The 17189-nt window shown below is 50.6% G+C and overlaps 1 protein-coding gene across 1 annotated transcript; it reads right to left on the reverse strand.

Annotated features, from left to right (window-relative positions):
* Window positions 1-10031: 10031 nt before the first annotated feature.
* LOC117886017 (ribonuclease-like) lies at window positions 10032-17189 on the reverse strand. The gene is made up of 2 exons (XM_034787651.1): window positions 17156-17189; window positions 10032-10911 (listed from the first exon to the last, which is right to left on the reverse strand). The coding sequence occupies exon 2, from the start codon at window positions 10891-10893 to the stop codon at window positions 10486-10488; it is 408 nt and encodes a 135-aa protein (XP_034643542.1). The 5' UTR covers window positions 10894-10911; window positions 17156-17189; the 3' UTR covers window positions 10032-10485.

The following is a 17189-nucleotide window of genomic DNA, read 5'->3' on the forward strand; positions in this document are numbered from 1 at the left end:
TAAAGCTATTGCCGAGAAACTAAATTAATTAATTCCTTGCATCAGTCTTCACTGCAGAGGATGTGAGGGAGATTCCCAAACCCGACCCATTCTTTTTAAGTGACAAATCTGAGGAACTGTCCCAGATTGAGGTGTAATTAGAGGAGGTTTTGGAACAAACCGATAAACTAAACAGTAATAAGTCACCAGGACCAGATGGTATTCTGAAGGAACTCAAATGTGAAATTGCAGAACTACTAACTGTAGTTTGTAACCTATCATTTTAATCAGCTTCTGTAGCAAATGGCTGGAGGATAGCTAATGTGACATCAATTTTTAAAAACATAAGCCTTACTTCAGAATCAGACAAACTGATTGAAACTATAGTAAAGAACAGAATTATCAGACACATAGGTGAACATGATTTGTTGGGGAAGAGTCAATATGGCTTTTGTAAAGGGAAATCATGACTCATTAATCTATTAGAATTCTTTGAGGGGGTCAACAAACATGTAGACAAGGGGGATCCAGTGGACATAGTGTTCTTGGACTTTCAGAAAGCCTTTGACAAGGTACCTCACCAAAGGCTCTTAAGCAAAGTAAGCTGTCACAGAATGAGAGGGAAGGTCCTCTCATGGATCAATAACTAGTTGAAAGATTGGAAACAAAGAATAGGAAGAAATGATCAGTTTTCAGAGGTAAATAGTGGTGTCCACCAGGGATTTGCACTGGGACCAGGGCTGTTCAACATATTCATAAATGATCTGGGAAAAGGGGTAAACAGTGAGGTGGCAAAGTTTGCAGATGATACAAAATTACTCAAGGTAGGTAAGTCCAAAGCTGATGGGGACAAGTTACAAAGGGATCTCATAAAACTGGGTGACTGGGCACCAAAATAAATGCATGTGGGAAAACTTAATCCCAACTATACATACACAGTGAGGGGGTCTAAATTAACTGCTACCACTCAAGAATGAAATCTTGGAGTCAGTGTGGATAGTTCTCTGAAAACATCCACTCAATGTGCAGCGGCAGGCAAAACTAACAATGTTGGGAATCATTAGGAAAGGGATAGATAAGACAGAAAATATCAAAATGCTGCTGTATAAATCCATGGTATGCCCACTGTGACGGGTTGGATCACAGAAAACCCCTTGGGAACTGCCAACTGATGGACTGAGACTACCCCTAAGCCCACTTTCCCTCCCAGCTTGGGACTCCAGAACCTTGCCAGTTTGAGCCAGACACGCGAGCCAGCTACAAACACAGCCCCAGGTCTGAACCATGTCCCCCAACAACTGCAGACTTAACTGAAAACGGCTTAAGAAGTGTTCCTGTCTCTAACACTCAGAGGCCCAGCTCCCAATGGGGTCCAAACCCCAAATAAATCCGTTTTACCCTGTATAAAGCTGATACAAGGTAAATTCATAAATTGTTCACCCTCTATAACACTGATAGCGAGATATGCACAGCTGTTTGTCCCCCCAGGTATTAATACATACACTGGGTTAATTAATAAGTAAAATGTGAATTTATTAAATAAAAAAGTAGGATTTAAGTGGTTCCAAGTAATAACAGACAGAACAAAGTAAATTACCAAACAAAATTAAATAAAACACACAAGTCTAAACCTAATACAGTAAGAAAGTGATTACAGATGAAATCTCACCCTCAGAGATGTTCCAGTAAGCTTCTTTTACAGACTAGCCTCCTTCTAGTCTGGGTCCAGCAATCACTCACACCCCCATGGTTACTGTCCTTTGTTCCAGTTTCTTTCAGGTGTCCTTTCGGGGTGGAGAGGCTATCTCTTGAGCCAGCTGAAGATCAAATGGAGGGGTCTCCCAGGGACTTAAGTAGACTTTTTCTTGTGGGTGGAGACCCCCCTCCTCTCTCCTATCCAGAATTCAGCTCCAAGATGGAGTTTTGGAGTCACATGGGCAAGTCACATGTCCATGCATGACTGAGTTCCTTACCAGCCAGGCCACATTCCTGGGAAAGCCCAGATGTGGATTGGTGTCTCCAAGTTCATTGTTGCCTTAAGTGTTTCTTGACTGGGCACTTACTGAGAATAGTCTTTTCTCAGAAAGCTGACCAACTGCTTCACTGAGGCTATTTAAAATTAAACAAGTACATAGCCAATATTCATAACTTTGAATACAAAAATGATACATGCATACACATAGGATGACTATATTCAGTAGATCATAACCTTTACAGAGATATGTTACATGGCATATGTAGCATAAAACATATTCCAGTTATGTCATATGTACATTAATAAGCATATTCCCATAAAGCATTATGGGGTGCAACATCACACCCATATCTTGAATACTGCGTGCAGTTCTGGTCACCCCATCTCAAGAGAGATCTATTAGAATTGGAAAAGGTACAGAGAAAGGCAACAAAAATGATTAAGATTATGGAGCAGTTTCCATATTACAAGAAATTAAAAAGACTGGGACTGTTCAGCTTGGTAAAGCAACAACTAAGGGGGGATATGATTGAGGTCTATAAAAGCATGACTGGTGTGGAGAAAATGAATAAGGCAGTGGTATTTACCCCTTCACATAACACAAGAACCAGGGGTAGGACAGGTCCATCAATGGCTATTAGCGAAGATGGTCAGGGACAGAACCCCATGCTCTGGCTGCCCCTAAACCTCCGACAGAAGCTGGGATTGGGCAAAGGGATGAATCACTTGATAATTTCCCTGTTCTGTTCATTGCCTCTGAAGCACCTGTCATTGGCCGCTGTCAGAAGACAGGATAGTGGACTAGATGGACCTTTGGTCTGACCCAGTATGTCTGTTCTTACGGTCAGCTCCAACTGTGCAGACGCACAAACACGGAACGACTCCTGTTTCACTCCAGAAAAGAGATAAATGGTAAATTTCATCCAAAACTTTGGGCTCATCATGGAGTTCCTACACCAAAGTCAGATTCAGACCTTAGACTAGAACAGCCAGTCAGGCGCAGCATGAGCCGCTGAATACTCTCTACGTGGTGAAGTCTCTCATGGATTCTGCTTCTGTTCTGTCCTTTGCAGGTCTGAGAGCTCCTTCTCCAATCTCCTGAGGTTAGGGCAGAGCTCTCAGAGCCAGAGTGCAAGGCCAGAAGGGACTGGTGTGATCGGCTAGTCTGATGTCCCACATAGAACAGGCCGGAGAACTTCCCAGAAATAACTCCATTGGAGCTAATGCCAGCCAGTGTTTCCCTTTCCCTTTCTGCCCTACCTGGAGCTGCCCAGCCGAGCACTGATAAATGCTCCGTCCCCGGGGCACAGAGCCGGATCCATCCCTGATGCCGGCAGCAGACGTGCGAGGACTCTGGTGAGCTGGAGCCTTGGGATGAGATTTCCAAAGGGATTTGGATGCCTGATTCCCCTTGGGAAAGGGGCGTGTGCAGTGTACAGGAATCGGGTGGTAGCCCTTTAAATGGCTGACGAGCCCTTTAGTGGTGCTCACCGCGTCCTGTTCTGGAGAAGCTGCAGAACCCAGCAAGAGCAGCCATGTGCATGTGTGTGTGTCTGTGCATGTGCATGTGTGTGCGTGTGCATGTGTGGGTGTATATGCACATGTGTGTGTGAGCCCCGACCTGGTGTGTTGCTGTGTAGTTAGTTAAGACTGTTGTTTGGGACCCAGCTGGCCCCATGTGCATTCTCCATGTCGTTACTGTGTAACGAGCTGTCATAACTATAAAGGGAAGGGCAACAGCCCTCCTGTGTACAATACTATAAAATCCCTCCTGGCCAGAGACTCCAAAATCCTTTTACCTGTAAAGGGTTAAGAAGCTCAAGTAACCTGGCTGACACCTGACCCAAAGGACCAATAAGGGGACAAGATACTTTCAAATCTTGGGGGGGGGGAGGTTTTTTGTTTGTGCTCTTTGTTTTGGGTAAGGGTTCGCTCTTGGGACTGAGAGGGACCAGACATCAATCCATGCTCTCCAAATCTTTCTGAACAAGTCTCTCATATTTTAAACTTGTAAGTAAACAGACAGGCAAGGCGTGTTAGTTTTATCTTTGTTTTCTCAACTTGTAAATGTACCTTTTACTAGGGTGTTTACCTCTGTTTGCTGTAACTTTGAACCTAAGGCTAGAGGGGAGTCCTCTGGGCTCTTTAAGTTTGATTACTCTGTAAAGTTATTTCCCATCCTGATTTTACAGAGATGATTTTTACCTTTTTCTTTAATTAAAAGCCTTCTTTTTAAGAACCTGATTGATTTTTCCTTGTTTTTAGATCCAAGGGGGTTGGATCTTAATCCACCAGGAGTTGGTGGGAGAAAGGAGGGGGATGGTTAATTTCTCCTTGTTTTAAGATCCAAGTGGTTTGGATCTGTATTCACCAGGGAATTGGTGAAGATTCTCTCAAGGCTACCCAGGGAAGGGAATTAGCACATTGGGAGTGGTGGCAGCGGACCAGATCTAAGCTGGTAGTTAAGCTTAGAAGTTTTCATGCAGGCCCCCACATCTGTACCCTAAAGTTCAGAGTGGGGAAGTAGCCTTGACACGAGCAAATGACCGAACGGCATCCAAATCCCCTAGGCAGCTTCAGGAACCTCTGCCTGGGGACCTAGTCCCCATGGAGTGGTTTGAGCCTTCAGGGAGGGGCGTTGAGCAGCTGGGGAAGCAGAGGTGAGAAGGCCAAGGTGAGGTAATATGGGATGAACAAGGAGCGCAGCTGTTTGGTCTCACCCCAGAGACAGAGTCCTTCCAACTGGGACGGTGCGATACTCCGAGCCCTTTTCAGAATCCATTTGCCAGTCCTGTGCTGGAGAGGCCCTGAGAGAGGGAGAGAGAAAGGCAGAGATGGGGGGCGGGGGTGGAGAATGGGACAGACAGAAGGACGGGAGAGGAAAGAGCCCAGAGGAGAGGAAGGTTTAGAAAACCTGACCCGCAAGGAAAGGTTACAAAAACTGGGTAAGTTTCGTCTTGAGAAGGGAAGACTGAGGGGGGCCTTGGGAACAGACTGCAAAGCTGTGACGGGCCGTTATACAGAGGACAGAGATCAATGGTTCTCCGTGGCCACAGAAGGTGTGTGGGGTCGGGGGCAGTTCTGCTAAGGGCATCTGGAAGGGGTTATAGAGGCACAGAAATGTGGGGCTGGAAGGGAACTTGAGAGGTCATCAAGTCCAGCCCCCTGCGCTGAGGCAGAGACCAAGTAAATCTAGACCTAGATCAGCCTTGGCAGGTTCTCAAAAATCCCCAGTGATGGGGACTCCACAACCTCCTTTGGGAGCCTATTTCAGAGCTTCACTCCCCTGGGAGTTAGAAAGTTTTCCCTAATATCTAACCTGAATCTCCCTGGCTGCAGCTTACGCCCTTTACTGCTTGTCCTGCCTTCAGTTGACATGGAGACCAATGAGTCAGATGTAAGGGCATCTCCAGCCCATCTGTTCTCCGAGCAGCTGGAGAACACGTGCCAGGCCAGCTGTGCTCTGGCTCATTGTTCACCCAGCTCTGGGCAGAGAAATCCTTGTTTCTGACCCCACTGTCACGGTTTTCATCAGACCTTTTTTTTAATGAAATTTGTAGGGAGAAAGTTTCAAAGATAGGGGTTGTTTTCCTGCCAGCTCCAGCACCAACATGGGGCATCACCGGGCAGTGCATCAGCTTGCATTCCAGGGCGTCTCTATAACCCACTCAGGAAGGGTGTGTTACACCAAAGGTCAGGGGGCATGTGTGTGCCCCTGCCCAGCTAGCAAGCCTGACTCTTCAGCTCAAACTGGAGAGAGCTCCTTTTACCTGTGGAGATCCCTGGGGTGATGGCTAAGGTGGAACCCATCCCTGTCTTCATAGCAGGAGGAGAACAAGGTATTTTCCTGCCTTGGATTCTGCATCGCAGTGTGTGTGTGGGTGGGGGATGGGAGGGGAAAGGAACAGCCCCATTTCTCTCTTCCCTGCATTCCCAACTTGTCCATTTCGCCCAGGGATCAGCTAAGCTGCTGGTAGCCTGAACACACATTGCATCCACCACCAGACTGAGCCGGAAGGGACATCTGAGCCTGTTTTAGTCTTCTCCTTAGCACCCTTGAGAGTCCCAGTCTCTATTTTATTGACATGGAGGCATTGGGAATTTGGGATTATGGAAATCACAGAAATGTGCGGCTGAACGGGACTTTGAGNCCCCCCCCCCACTCCCGCCATCCCCACTCCCTCCATCGCTCACTCTCCCCCACCCTCACTCACTTTCACCAGGCTGGGGCAGGGGGTTGGGGTGCAGGGGGAGCATGAGGGCTCTGGCTGGGGGTGAGGTCTCTGGGTGGGGCCAGAAATGAGGGGTTCAGGGTGCAGGAGGATGCAGGGGGGAGGAGCAGAGGGGGCTGGGAGCCAGGACTCCTGGGTTTTCTCCTGGCTCTGCGGGAGCAGTGGGGTCTAGTGGGCTACAGCAGGGAGGCTGGGAGCCAGGACTCCTGGGTTCTCTCCCCACTCTGGGAGAGGAGCAGGGTCTAGGGTCACAGGGCAGGGCTAGGGCAGGAGGTTGGCATGCAGGGGAGGTGAGGGCTCCGGTTGGGGGGTGTGGGCTGTGGGTGGAGCCGGGGTTGGGGAGTGGGGGAGCTGGGGTACAGGCTCTAGGAGAGAGTTTGGGTATGGTCAGCGACCCAGACAGGGGAGGGGCAGGCCTGGCTGCTGGAAATGCCCGTGCCCAGCAGAGCCAGTGAGAGCTAGGGCCTGACCCCCAGCACCACCTGAGCCCCAGGGCCTGGGGAAAGGGTGAGGGCTGGACGGGACAAGGAGGGGGCAGGGACTGGCTCCCGGCACCAGCCTGGCCTTGGGGCTTGGAGTCGTCTCTCCTGGGTCTGTGTCCTGCCCACCGCTGATGCGGGTTGGGAGTCAGGACTCCTGGATTCTATCCCGGCCCTGGGTGGGCAGTGGGGTCTAGTGTGTGTTTGGGAGGTTATGAGACAATGTCCCTTTGGGGTCACCTGCTCATCGCCCTCTGTGCCGGCATGGTGGCTGCCAGCACAGAGCAGCTAAAATCCACATGGTTACTTGGCTTGCCAGGAAAATTGGTGTGAGCCCTGAGGAGATGGGGAAGCTGGGGTGACTGACCCAAACTTAGGGTCATTTGAGGAAGGGATTCCCCACCCCTGAACAATACAGCCTGGCTTAAGGTGGCTGGATTGTCCAACTTTGTGCAGCACTGAGGCTCAAACCCAGGTCATGACCTTCACCCCAGTGTCTCAGGCCCCCTGACAGGGCAGGCCACACACTAGCCCTTTGGGGGGACAAAACTGAGAATGGTACGAGACAGAGAGTTTGGCTCTCATGACAGGCAACGAACACACCTAATGCTCACGCCCCAAACGGATAACATGGAATGTGCAGAGAGGGCTGAGCTCACCAGCCCTGCCACACTGCACCGGGTGGGGCTCCAGGGGGATTGTTGTGGCCACGGCTGAGCTGGCTGGGCGCACGGGGAACTGGGGCAGGCTGCGCTGGGCAGGCTGGGCCCAAGGGGATCCGGGCCCACGAGGGATCCCTCTCCACTGGCACCAGCTATAGGGGTCCCGTCAGGCCCCCCTGCTCCGGCTTCTGTCCCATTCACCCTGCAGTGTCTCACGGTGCTCACAGGCTCGGGTATTTGACACCCCCCAGTCCTGGGGCTGGCCCAGATCTGGCCCAACAGACAGCCTGGACTGGCCCCCGCCCAATCTGCACTACCCAGTCCCGCTGGGTCACTGTGTGTCGGTTGGTGGTTGGGCCGTTGCTGGATCCCTCCCTGTGGTCTGGGGCAGGCTGCTCTCCCCGGGACTGGGGGCAAAACCCTGCACATACAGAGGAAGTTTCAAAACCTGGGATGGGGCAATGGGCTAACGGGTAGTGACTCCACAGGCTGGTGGGATGTGCCAATGGCTGCGCGGTCCCCGCTGTTAACCGCAGAGCCCTGCTCCCACGTGGAGTGTCGTGGTGTGGGGAGCAGGGCAGAGGAGGGAGTGATGCCAGGTTAACAACGTGATGCAGTGGCAGAAAAGGCTAGTGTTAGCCTGGGGTGGATTACCAGGAGGGTCATATGCAAGACACGGGAAGGAATTGTCCTGCTCTACTCGACATTGGTGAGGTCCTTCTTGGAGTTCTGTGCCCAGTTCTGTGCGCCAAACTTTAGGAAAGATGTGGACAAACTGGAGAGAGTCCAGTGGAGAGCAACACAAACTGTCAAAGGGTTAGAAAACCTGCCCTGTGAGGAAAGGTTAAAAACTGGGCAGGTTTAGTCTTGAGAAAAGAAGAGTGAGGGGAGACCCGATAACAGCTTTCAAATATGTTAAGGGCTGTTCTGAAGAGGACAGAGATCCATTATTCTCCATGTCCACTGAGGATAGGACAAGAAGTAATGGGCTGAGTCTGCAGCCAGGGAGATGTAGGTTGGATATTAGGGAAAAGTTTCGAACAGTCATGTTAGGATATAGATATTCAGGCCTGTCTGTAAAGGCCTATACTTTAAGAATGTAGGTATATGTTTATCACTTAGCTAGTTAGAGAGGTATAAAAGAAAGAATCAAAATCACTGTCTGCCCGTGTAAGGGCCTTCTCTCACTGTGACACTCTTAGGCCCTTTTCTTAGGCTAAAGCCTTTGGCTTAGCTGCAGGGGCAGCCATAACCTGGGAACTGTATGACCACATCCTCACATTCCAGACTAGCCACACTGAAACAAGGCAATCTGGGGCTGTTAGGAAGTGAGCACCTCCAGGGAAAGGGAAGAGCCTAGAAGATGTAAAAGGAAATTTAGTTTGATAGTTTTCTGTTTGGTAAGAACTCACTTATCAATAGACACAGTTGGGAAACCCTTATGTCTTTATAGATGTAGCTGTGAAATCCTCACAACTGTATTGTTTTGTCATTTTGTCCCACTTTGCTACTGTTTATTTGCATGGTCTCTGTCGGGTTCTGTGATCGTTTCTGTCTTCTGTATAATTAAATTTGCTGGGTGTAAACTAATTAAGGTGGTGGGATATAATTGGTTAGCTAATCATGTTACAATATATTGGGATTGGTTAGGTAAATTTCAGTGGAATGATTGGTTAAGGTATAGCTGAGAATATTACCATATACATTAGGGGCAAACAGGAAGTAAGTTGGGATTTGAAAATAAGGAACTTGGATTTAAGCTGCTGGAAGTTCACCCCAATAAACACTGAATTGTTCGCACCTTCGGACTTCGGGTCTGGTTGCTCTCTGTTCACACGAGAAGGACTAGGGAAGTGGAGGGTGAAGGAATAAGCCCTCTAACAGCTCCGAGGGGTGAAGTTCTGGACCAGGCTCCCAAAGGGGGTCACATCATTGGATAACCCCTTGTCAGGGCTGATCTAGGGTTACTTGGCCTGGGCTTGATGGCCTCTCAAGGTCACTTCCAGCCCCACATTTCTGTGCTTCTATGGCTGCTCTGCATGCCCTGCTGTTTGGGGGAGCTGCAGGGCAGTGGGTGAAGGGGTAGGAGATGCCAGCTCTGCCTCCGTGCTGCAAACCCCTTGGGGACAGAGCCTCGGAGGTGGTCGTGAGTCCCAGGGACCCTTCGAGCCCCATACTGACTATGGCTGCAACCAGATGAGCCATTCACTGGCAAACCTCAGATGAAACCTCTTTGCTTCCAGATCCCCCTCTCTGACACATACCCACAGTCAACGAGACCTTCTGAGCTGGGCCCAGACTGTATCTGGTGCTCCGAAATAAACATTTCCTGTGCCCCGTTCCCCAGCTGCCACTGAGAAGCCCAATCCTGGGGCCTGCAACCCATGGGGACTGGTGCCCCCTTGTGGGGAATGGCCCTGTATTGCATTCCCCGTCTCATTCCCTCACCTGCATCTGGATTGGAGCCAGAGGCCTCTAAAGAGGAGAGTCCCCAGATTCCAGTCCCCAAACCCCTGAGCAAGCCAGGACCCCTGACCTGGGGTTTGATCATGGTCACTGCACAGCAATGGGGCATATCTGCCCCTTCACTCATCCCTTTAAATAACTTAGCCATGTTCCCAAAACAGCCCGAGGGTTTGCTTCAGATGCACAGTGACTCTGACCCCAGCCCTCCAACACAGCGACTGGTTCTGCATTGGCAGGAAAGTGTTTTATTGCAAGAAGCAGTAAGGAAACAAAACTCAGGAACAGATTCCAGTTCCCCCCGGGACAATCTTCTCCCCACAACATACCCAATGGATGCGGGGTGGGAGGGGGCGGCTGTGTTGTATGATCGGCACCCAGCGAGGCGGGTGCTGGGCTCAGGCTGAGGGTCTCAGTGCCAACCAGGGGGCTGGGCACCTGGATTTCCACTCGTGTGGATGGGAACCGGGCACCCAGCGTGGGAAACCCTCCCGCACGCCCCAAGCTGCTGGCCTGTGGGATAAGGGGAGATGCTGTCTGTCCCTGTGGAGACTCATGGCGGGTGTTGCCCAGGGGGCAGGGATAGGGCTGGAGAGCCCCAGTGACAGAGGGCTGCCTAGGAGCGATAGGAGGTGCAGGGGGTCCATGGCCAGCGCCTCGGCTCTACAAGACTCTGATGAAGTTCCGGGCAGTGATTAGAGACAGGTCACATGGATCTCGCTGTTGAGGACTGTGGTCCTGTATCTACAGCGCCCTAGGAATGAGGATGTCAGCTGGCACTCAGTGTGGTTGAAGCGTGCAATACTGGCATAGACTTTGCCGTAGATGTGTTTCCCTCCGCGGCTGCAGATGTTTTGGATTTGACTGAAGGGGGCATGGATGAAGATGTTGCTGGCTTTGCAGGCAGAGCGGGTCAGGCCCCGGCACTGCTTCGTGCGGTTGCAGTAGCCCTGGTCATTGTGGGCGCTGGACCTGGGGAAGTCAATGTGCTGGTTCACAAACTGCTGGTTGCTGGCGCCTTCGCTGAGCTGAGCCAGGCAGATGGCCAGCAGGATGAGGGTCCGGAAAAGCAAAGGGCAGGGTCCCCCTCGGGCCCGTTGCATGTCTGTCACTGGATCGATCTGCAGTGGGGAGAGGGGGGAGATGGATGGAGACAGCGAGGGGTGGGGATCTGCCTCCTCCATGGAACCTCCTGGGCCCAACCTCGTCCCATCCAACCCACTCGTCCCTCACAACTCCTCTCAGCCCAGGGCAGTGAGATGGGGCTTAACTGTTTGATTCAGAGCAACTTCTATTAACCCATTGACCCTGGGGTCACGAGGGGGCACCAGAGTCACAGGGCCAACATTGAACAAGGGTTCCCAATTTTTTGGGGTGCATGGGGGTGTCATAACTATAAAGGGAACCAAAAAGCTCCAGCGCTGCCCCCTGGAGTTTCCCCCCTTTTTTCTTACTCTCCCCCTCCCCCTTAGGAAAAAGATTTAAAGGGCCATGCTCTCTAAACCCCAAAGGGGTTACGCTCTCCCCCCCCAAAAATAAATAATCTTTGATATCTCCATCAAGGTAGGCAACTCTAAACCATGGATCCCCAGCAGGAGACCCAGGGCCCCCATTCGTCAGGAGCGTTCCCATCATCCATCCCACAGGACCCCGAGGGGTGGAACAGGTTTCCCATGAGGCAGCTTGCCCCCCGTGGCACTCCAGGGATCTGTAGGTCACTGGGTTCCCCTAAACGATCATACGTCAGCACACACCTGGGCTTCCCTTCCCTAGAGGAACGTCTAGGCTGGCTGTAGGGTATTGGCTGAGGTGATACCACTGGACATGGAGGCAAGATGATGGGTCCTTGAGGCACAAATTCGAGTGCATCTGGGTTTAAAATGGCTGTTTGGGGTTGTCAAGGCTCCTTCCCCACTCTGAACTTAGGTTCAAAGTTACAGCAAACAGAGGTAAACACCCTAGCAAAAGGTACATTTACAAGTTGAGAAAACAAAGATAAAACTATCATGCCTTGCCTGGCTGTACTAATCTGAAATATGAGAGACTTATTCAGAAAGATTTGGAGAGCATGGATTGATGTCTGGTCCCTCTTAGTCCCAAGAGCGAACTCCCCCCAAAACAAAGAGCACAAACAAAAGCCTTCCCCCCACCAAGATTTGAAAGTATCTTGTCCCCTTATTGGTCCTTTGGGTCAGGTGTCAGACAGGTTACCTGAGCTTCTTAACCCTTTACAGGTAAAAGGATTTTGGAGTCTCTGGCCAGGAGGGATTTTATAGTATTGTACACAGGAGGGCTGTTACCCTTCCCTTCATAGTTATGACAGGGGTACAGGGTTCTCTGCCTTCACTGAACCTTCCTCAACATGTTCTTGGGGGGTCTCCACAGCTTGGGACAGTGGGGCCTCGGGAGTGCTCAGTGTGGGTTCTTCTCCTTCACCATCTCTTTGTGTGACAACAAGAGGATCCATTAGGGTTGGGGCATTCCAAACTGGATGTTCGCCAGACCCCATTTCATCCTCACTCTTCGAGGAGCTAGGTGTTTGCAGAGGACAGGTATATTTCTATTGTTGGGACCGTGTCCGACACGCAGGGCCGGGAGTCTCAGAATCTGTGGAAACATCCTCATGGGGAAACAATACTTGTCCTACAGGTAACAGATGATTCCGGTGGAGAGTTTTGGTGGGGCCGTGCCTGCCCTCAGGACGTATGCGATACACTGGTAGACCCCAAGTTTCTTCTCTATAATGTATGGGTGTGACTCCCAACGATCTGCAATTTTGTGTTTTCCCTGTAGTCTGAGATTTCGGGCCAAAACTCGGTCACCAACTTGAATCTCCTGTTGCCTCACTCGCTGATCATATCGGGTTTTATTCTTTTGATTCTGGTGACCAGCTGCTTGCGTCACTATCCGATATGCCTCCTTCAGTTGATCTCTTAAGTGAGTCACATACCCCAAGTATGTTTCTGGGAGTGCCCCATCTGAAGACACTACAAAACAAAGATCAATTGGCAACCGGGCCTCTCGACCGAACATTAACATGTATGGTGTGAACCCAGTTACATCATGTTGAGTGCAGTTATACGCATGTACCAAATGCTTCATGTGCTGGCTCCAGTATTTTTTCTGCTGAGGCTCCAGAGTTCCCAGCATGTTCAGTAGTGTGCGGTTGAATCATTCTGGTAGTGGATCCCCTTGGGGATGATAAGGGGTGGTGCGTGATTTTTTGATCCCCGTGATCTTACAAAGTTCTTTTATTAACCGACTTTCAAAATCCCGTCCCTGATCTGAGTGTAGTCTGGCGGGCAACCCATAGTGGATGAAGAACTTTTCCCACAGGATCTTGGCAACCATGGATGCTTTTTGATCTTTCGTGGGATAAGCCTGGGCATAACGAGTAAAATGGTCCGTGACCACCAAGATATTTGCAGTACCCTGGCGGTCAGGCTCTAATGACAGAAAGTCCATAAAGACAAGCTCCATGGGTGCAGAACTCGTGATACTGACAAGAGGAGCCGCTTGCTTAGGCAGAGTCTTTCGTTGGATACATCTGGTGCAGGTGCGAATATGGTGGGTGATGTCAGGCCCCATCCGGGGCCAATAGAATCTTGCCTTAACTAGGGCCTCCAATCGCTCGACTCCCAGATGCCCCATTCGATTGTGGCAGGCCTCTAACATGCCTCGCCGGTACTTCTACGGTAGCACCAATTGCTTATGGTGAGGGATGCTTCTGGGGATGCTTCTGTCCTTGGTAAAGTTGTCCATCCCGAACCAATAGGCGATCCCATTCTGCACCCACATTAAAGTATTGATGCCGAGGTGAGTTCCCCTTCTTCTTATTTGTGTGGGGGGGTATCCCTTGGTGAGCTCTGTGAGTGCATGTACGATGTACGAAAAATTCTTGATAAACTTGCGGTAATAGCCACAGAATCCCAGAAACTACCATAATTCCTTGAGAGTTGTGGGCCTTGGCCAGGTGGTTACTGCCTTCACCTTCTCTGGATCTGTAGCTATACCATCTGCAGACACTATGTGTCCCACATACCGCATGGATGTCTGGCAGAAGATGCACTTGTCTAAGGATAACTTGAGGCCAGCCTGTTCCAAACGATCCAGGACTTTGCACAGCCGAGTTTCGTGTTCTTCTAAAGTGCGCCTGAACACTATAATGTCATCCAGGTACACCAGACAATCCAACAGGTGCATGTCCCCTACCACCCGCTCCATGAGTCACTGAAACATGGCTGGAGCTCCAGATACTCCCTGAGGCATGCGATTAAATTGGTAAAACCCTAAAGGTCAGATGAATTCTGTCTTCTCCCGGTCCTTTGGTGCCATGGGCACTTGATAGTATCCACTGCGGAGGTCAAGGACAGAAAACCAGCAGCTACCATTCAGGCTATCCAAGGCATCATCCACCCGGGGCAGTGTGTATTGGTCAGGGATCGTCCACCGGTTCAGAGTGCGATAGTCGATGCACATGCGCACCTTTCCACTTTTCTTTCGTACTACAACGATCGGCAATGCGTAGGGGCTACTGGATTCCTCAATGATACCTGCTTGAACCAGTTCCTGTAGGTGCCGCCTCACATCTTCAATATCAGCGGGGGCTAATCATCTTGACCTCTCTCGAAAAGGCCTACCATCCTGCATTTGGATATGGTGTTCCATATCATGTGCACACCCAACATCCCATTCGTGCATAGAGAAAACAGACTTCCTCTTGACTAACTTCTCACACAGGTGGTCCTTCCACTCAGCAGGAATGGGGGAATCCCCAAACTGGAAACTATCCCTCCCAAAAGGTCTAGCCTTGGTCTTCTCTTGGGATGGGGGCCTCCTTGCTTGCTGGTATGCAGCTTTACATAAAGCGTGCACTGGCAGCTCCTGCAGATAGTTGTTCCCTGCCATCTCACGGCATTTCCACGCCAATCTCTGGAACAGGTTTGCATTTGTCCCTAGGATTAAAAGTGCATACTTTCTTCCCTTTGGATCTGGGCAGACCAGTGCCAATGTTTCTATTTCCTGGTTTACCCCTGCAACATTCTTTGGAAACTGAACATTTAACAGGATATATCCCAGATAGGGGCAGGAGTCACAGCCAATTTTCCCCAGACTGTCAGGCCAGACAGGGGACGCAAGGGTAAATGCTGCAGGTGTTCTCGGTAGTAAGATTCATAGAGTATGGTGACCTGTGATCCGCTGTCCAGCAATGCCTCACATGATCGTCCTTCTATATGAACTGGTACTATAGCCTGGGGGCCTATCAGCCCATCTGGGTAACCCTTGTTTGTGTTTTTTTCTGGGGAGCCTTGGAATTTCAGGGTCTTGGGTTGCTCCTTCCCCAAGCCCTGTTGGTGTTTCCCTGAAGCTTCCTAATGGTCTGCTGCAATCTCTGAGATACCCTTGCATGATCTGTCTTGTTTTGGCAGTCCAAGGCATAGTAACCATCTCTTCCACAGTTATAACAGAAACCTTCTCGCTGGCTATCACCCCCCCTGCTATTCTCCCCTCTTGAGGATGGCACAATATGTCCCTGAGCCTTCATCATGGCCACTTCTTGGGTCAAATCTCTCAGTGCTGCTGCCACTGACAGGGCATCTTCCATCTCTCCAAGCACTTTGGTGGTGCGACTCCCTGCCATCTTCGACTGCACCACTGTATCCACTTGCAACAATCGCTCCTCCTCTTCTCATATCTCTCGAATGAGCTTGTGGAACGGGGGTGGATTTTGGGCCCGCTCCCTCAGCTGCAGTCGCCACGACATCAACTCATCTTGTCGGGTGCCCCGAAGGATTTGGTCCAACCTAGCGTAATCAATGCGCTTAGTGGGGATGCCCTCCTTCCGCACTACTTGCTGTAGCAAATCCTCTAGTCTCCTGATGAAATCCGACAATCATTCATGGGGCTCCTGATAGGTATGGCGGAAATGATAATACAGGTCTTCACTGTTATCAGTAGTACCGTAGACACTCTCAAGAGCAGTTAAATAGTCTTGCATTGTGGCAGCTGGTTGTGAGTCTTTCAGGGCTCGGATAATTCGCATGGCAGGTCCCCTCAGACTCTCAAGCACACGTTTCCGCTTCTCAGCATCAGAGCATTCCCACTCTTGGACAAGTGGCACCGTAAAATCCCTCCAGGTCTTGTAATCCTCCTCCCCTGGGGGTACAGGTGACACCCCCGAGCATGAACGTAACCCTTGTATGGAGCACTTTCATGTACCGGCCTCAATGCATCTTTGAGAGCGTTTCCCAGCTCTTTGGCCCATCCCACCAGGCTGGGTGCTGCAGGTGTTGGAGCCCCTCCTAATGCCAAAATTAATTATTCTCTTTTCCGCTTCTCATCCACCATCAGAGCTTGCAATTTCTGCGCTAAAGAATCCACCTCAAGTGACACACGCACACTAGGAGAGGACTTCTCTGCCCCCAGAATTGTCCAAGGAATACCTTCTACTTGCACCTCTTTGGGCACTTTATCAAGATCTGTTTCCTTGGAGTGAGTACATAGTGCTACCATGCCCTTCACTTCACGGTTGTAAATACGGGTGTGGACCTTTACTCTCCCCAGTATTTCAGCTGCATCTAAGCTCTCCTCAATTTCATTTGGTTCCATCTCTTCTGGGAATCCCGCCACCAGCACAGCTTTGGTTACTGGGATTCATGCCCCTCGGCACAAGTCTTCTAATAATCCTCTCTCCATTTTTTTTTAACTGAGATGAAAGTCACTCAGGAGTTTCTTTGCTCTGTGAAGAAGAGCCCAGGGTGCACAACGTAGGGGTGTGTGTGTGTGTGTACTGCAAAGTCCCCGTATGGGCCACCAAGTGTAACTTTAGCGCCCTCATGGCCAAGATGGAATCTGCTTTGCAGGCAGCTCTGGCCAAGAAATGGCGCACGCAGGAATGCAGCAGGAGAAATCCCTTCCACCCCAGGGGCACCTGTTCCAACCCCCCCAGAGTGAACGAACACACACACCCACAGGAAAAGTACAGTGGATGTAACAAGGGAAATATTTATTTACAGAGGGATGAGAGGAGAAAAACAACAAGGGGAAATATAGGGGAAGCAGTAAGACAGGGCTGCATTCAAACCAAGGCCCCACAGGCCCAGTGGTAGCACAGTCTGGAAGGGCAGACACCGAGCAATGTGTCTGCACACAGAGTTCAGGAGTCCTGAGCAAAGTTCCAGTCCAGGGGTGAGTCTTGGGTGCTCCTGGTTGTCTTCGGCACCAGTGAACTTTCCCCCAACAAACCCCTCTGGTGCCCTCTTCTGCCGCTCTCTGCAAAGCCACACAGAGCGACCACCTCCCCACTTAACTAGCTACAGCCTCCCTCCTTGTTCCCAATGCAGAGTCCCAAGCCCCAGTACTCACAGCCCCATGCAGCTCTGGGCAGCCATGATACTGG

This window comes from Trachemys scripta, chromosome 12 (genome assembly GCF_013100865.1).
Source record: "Trachemys scripta elegans isolate TJP31775 chromosome 12, CAS_Tse_1.0, whole genome shotgun sequence".
Lineage (NCBI taxonomy): Eukaryota > Metazoa > Chordata > Testudines > Emydidae > Trachemys > Trachemys scripta.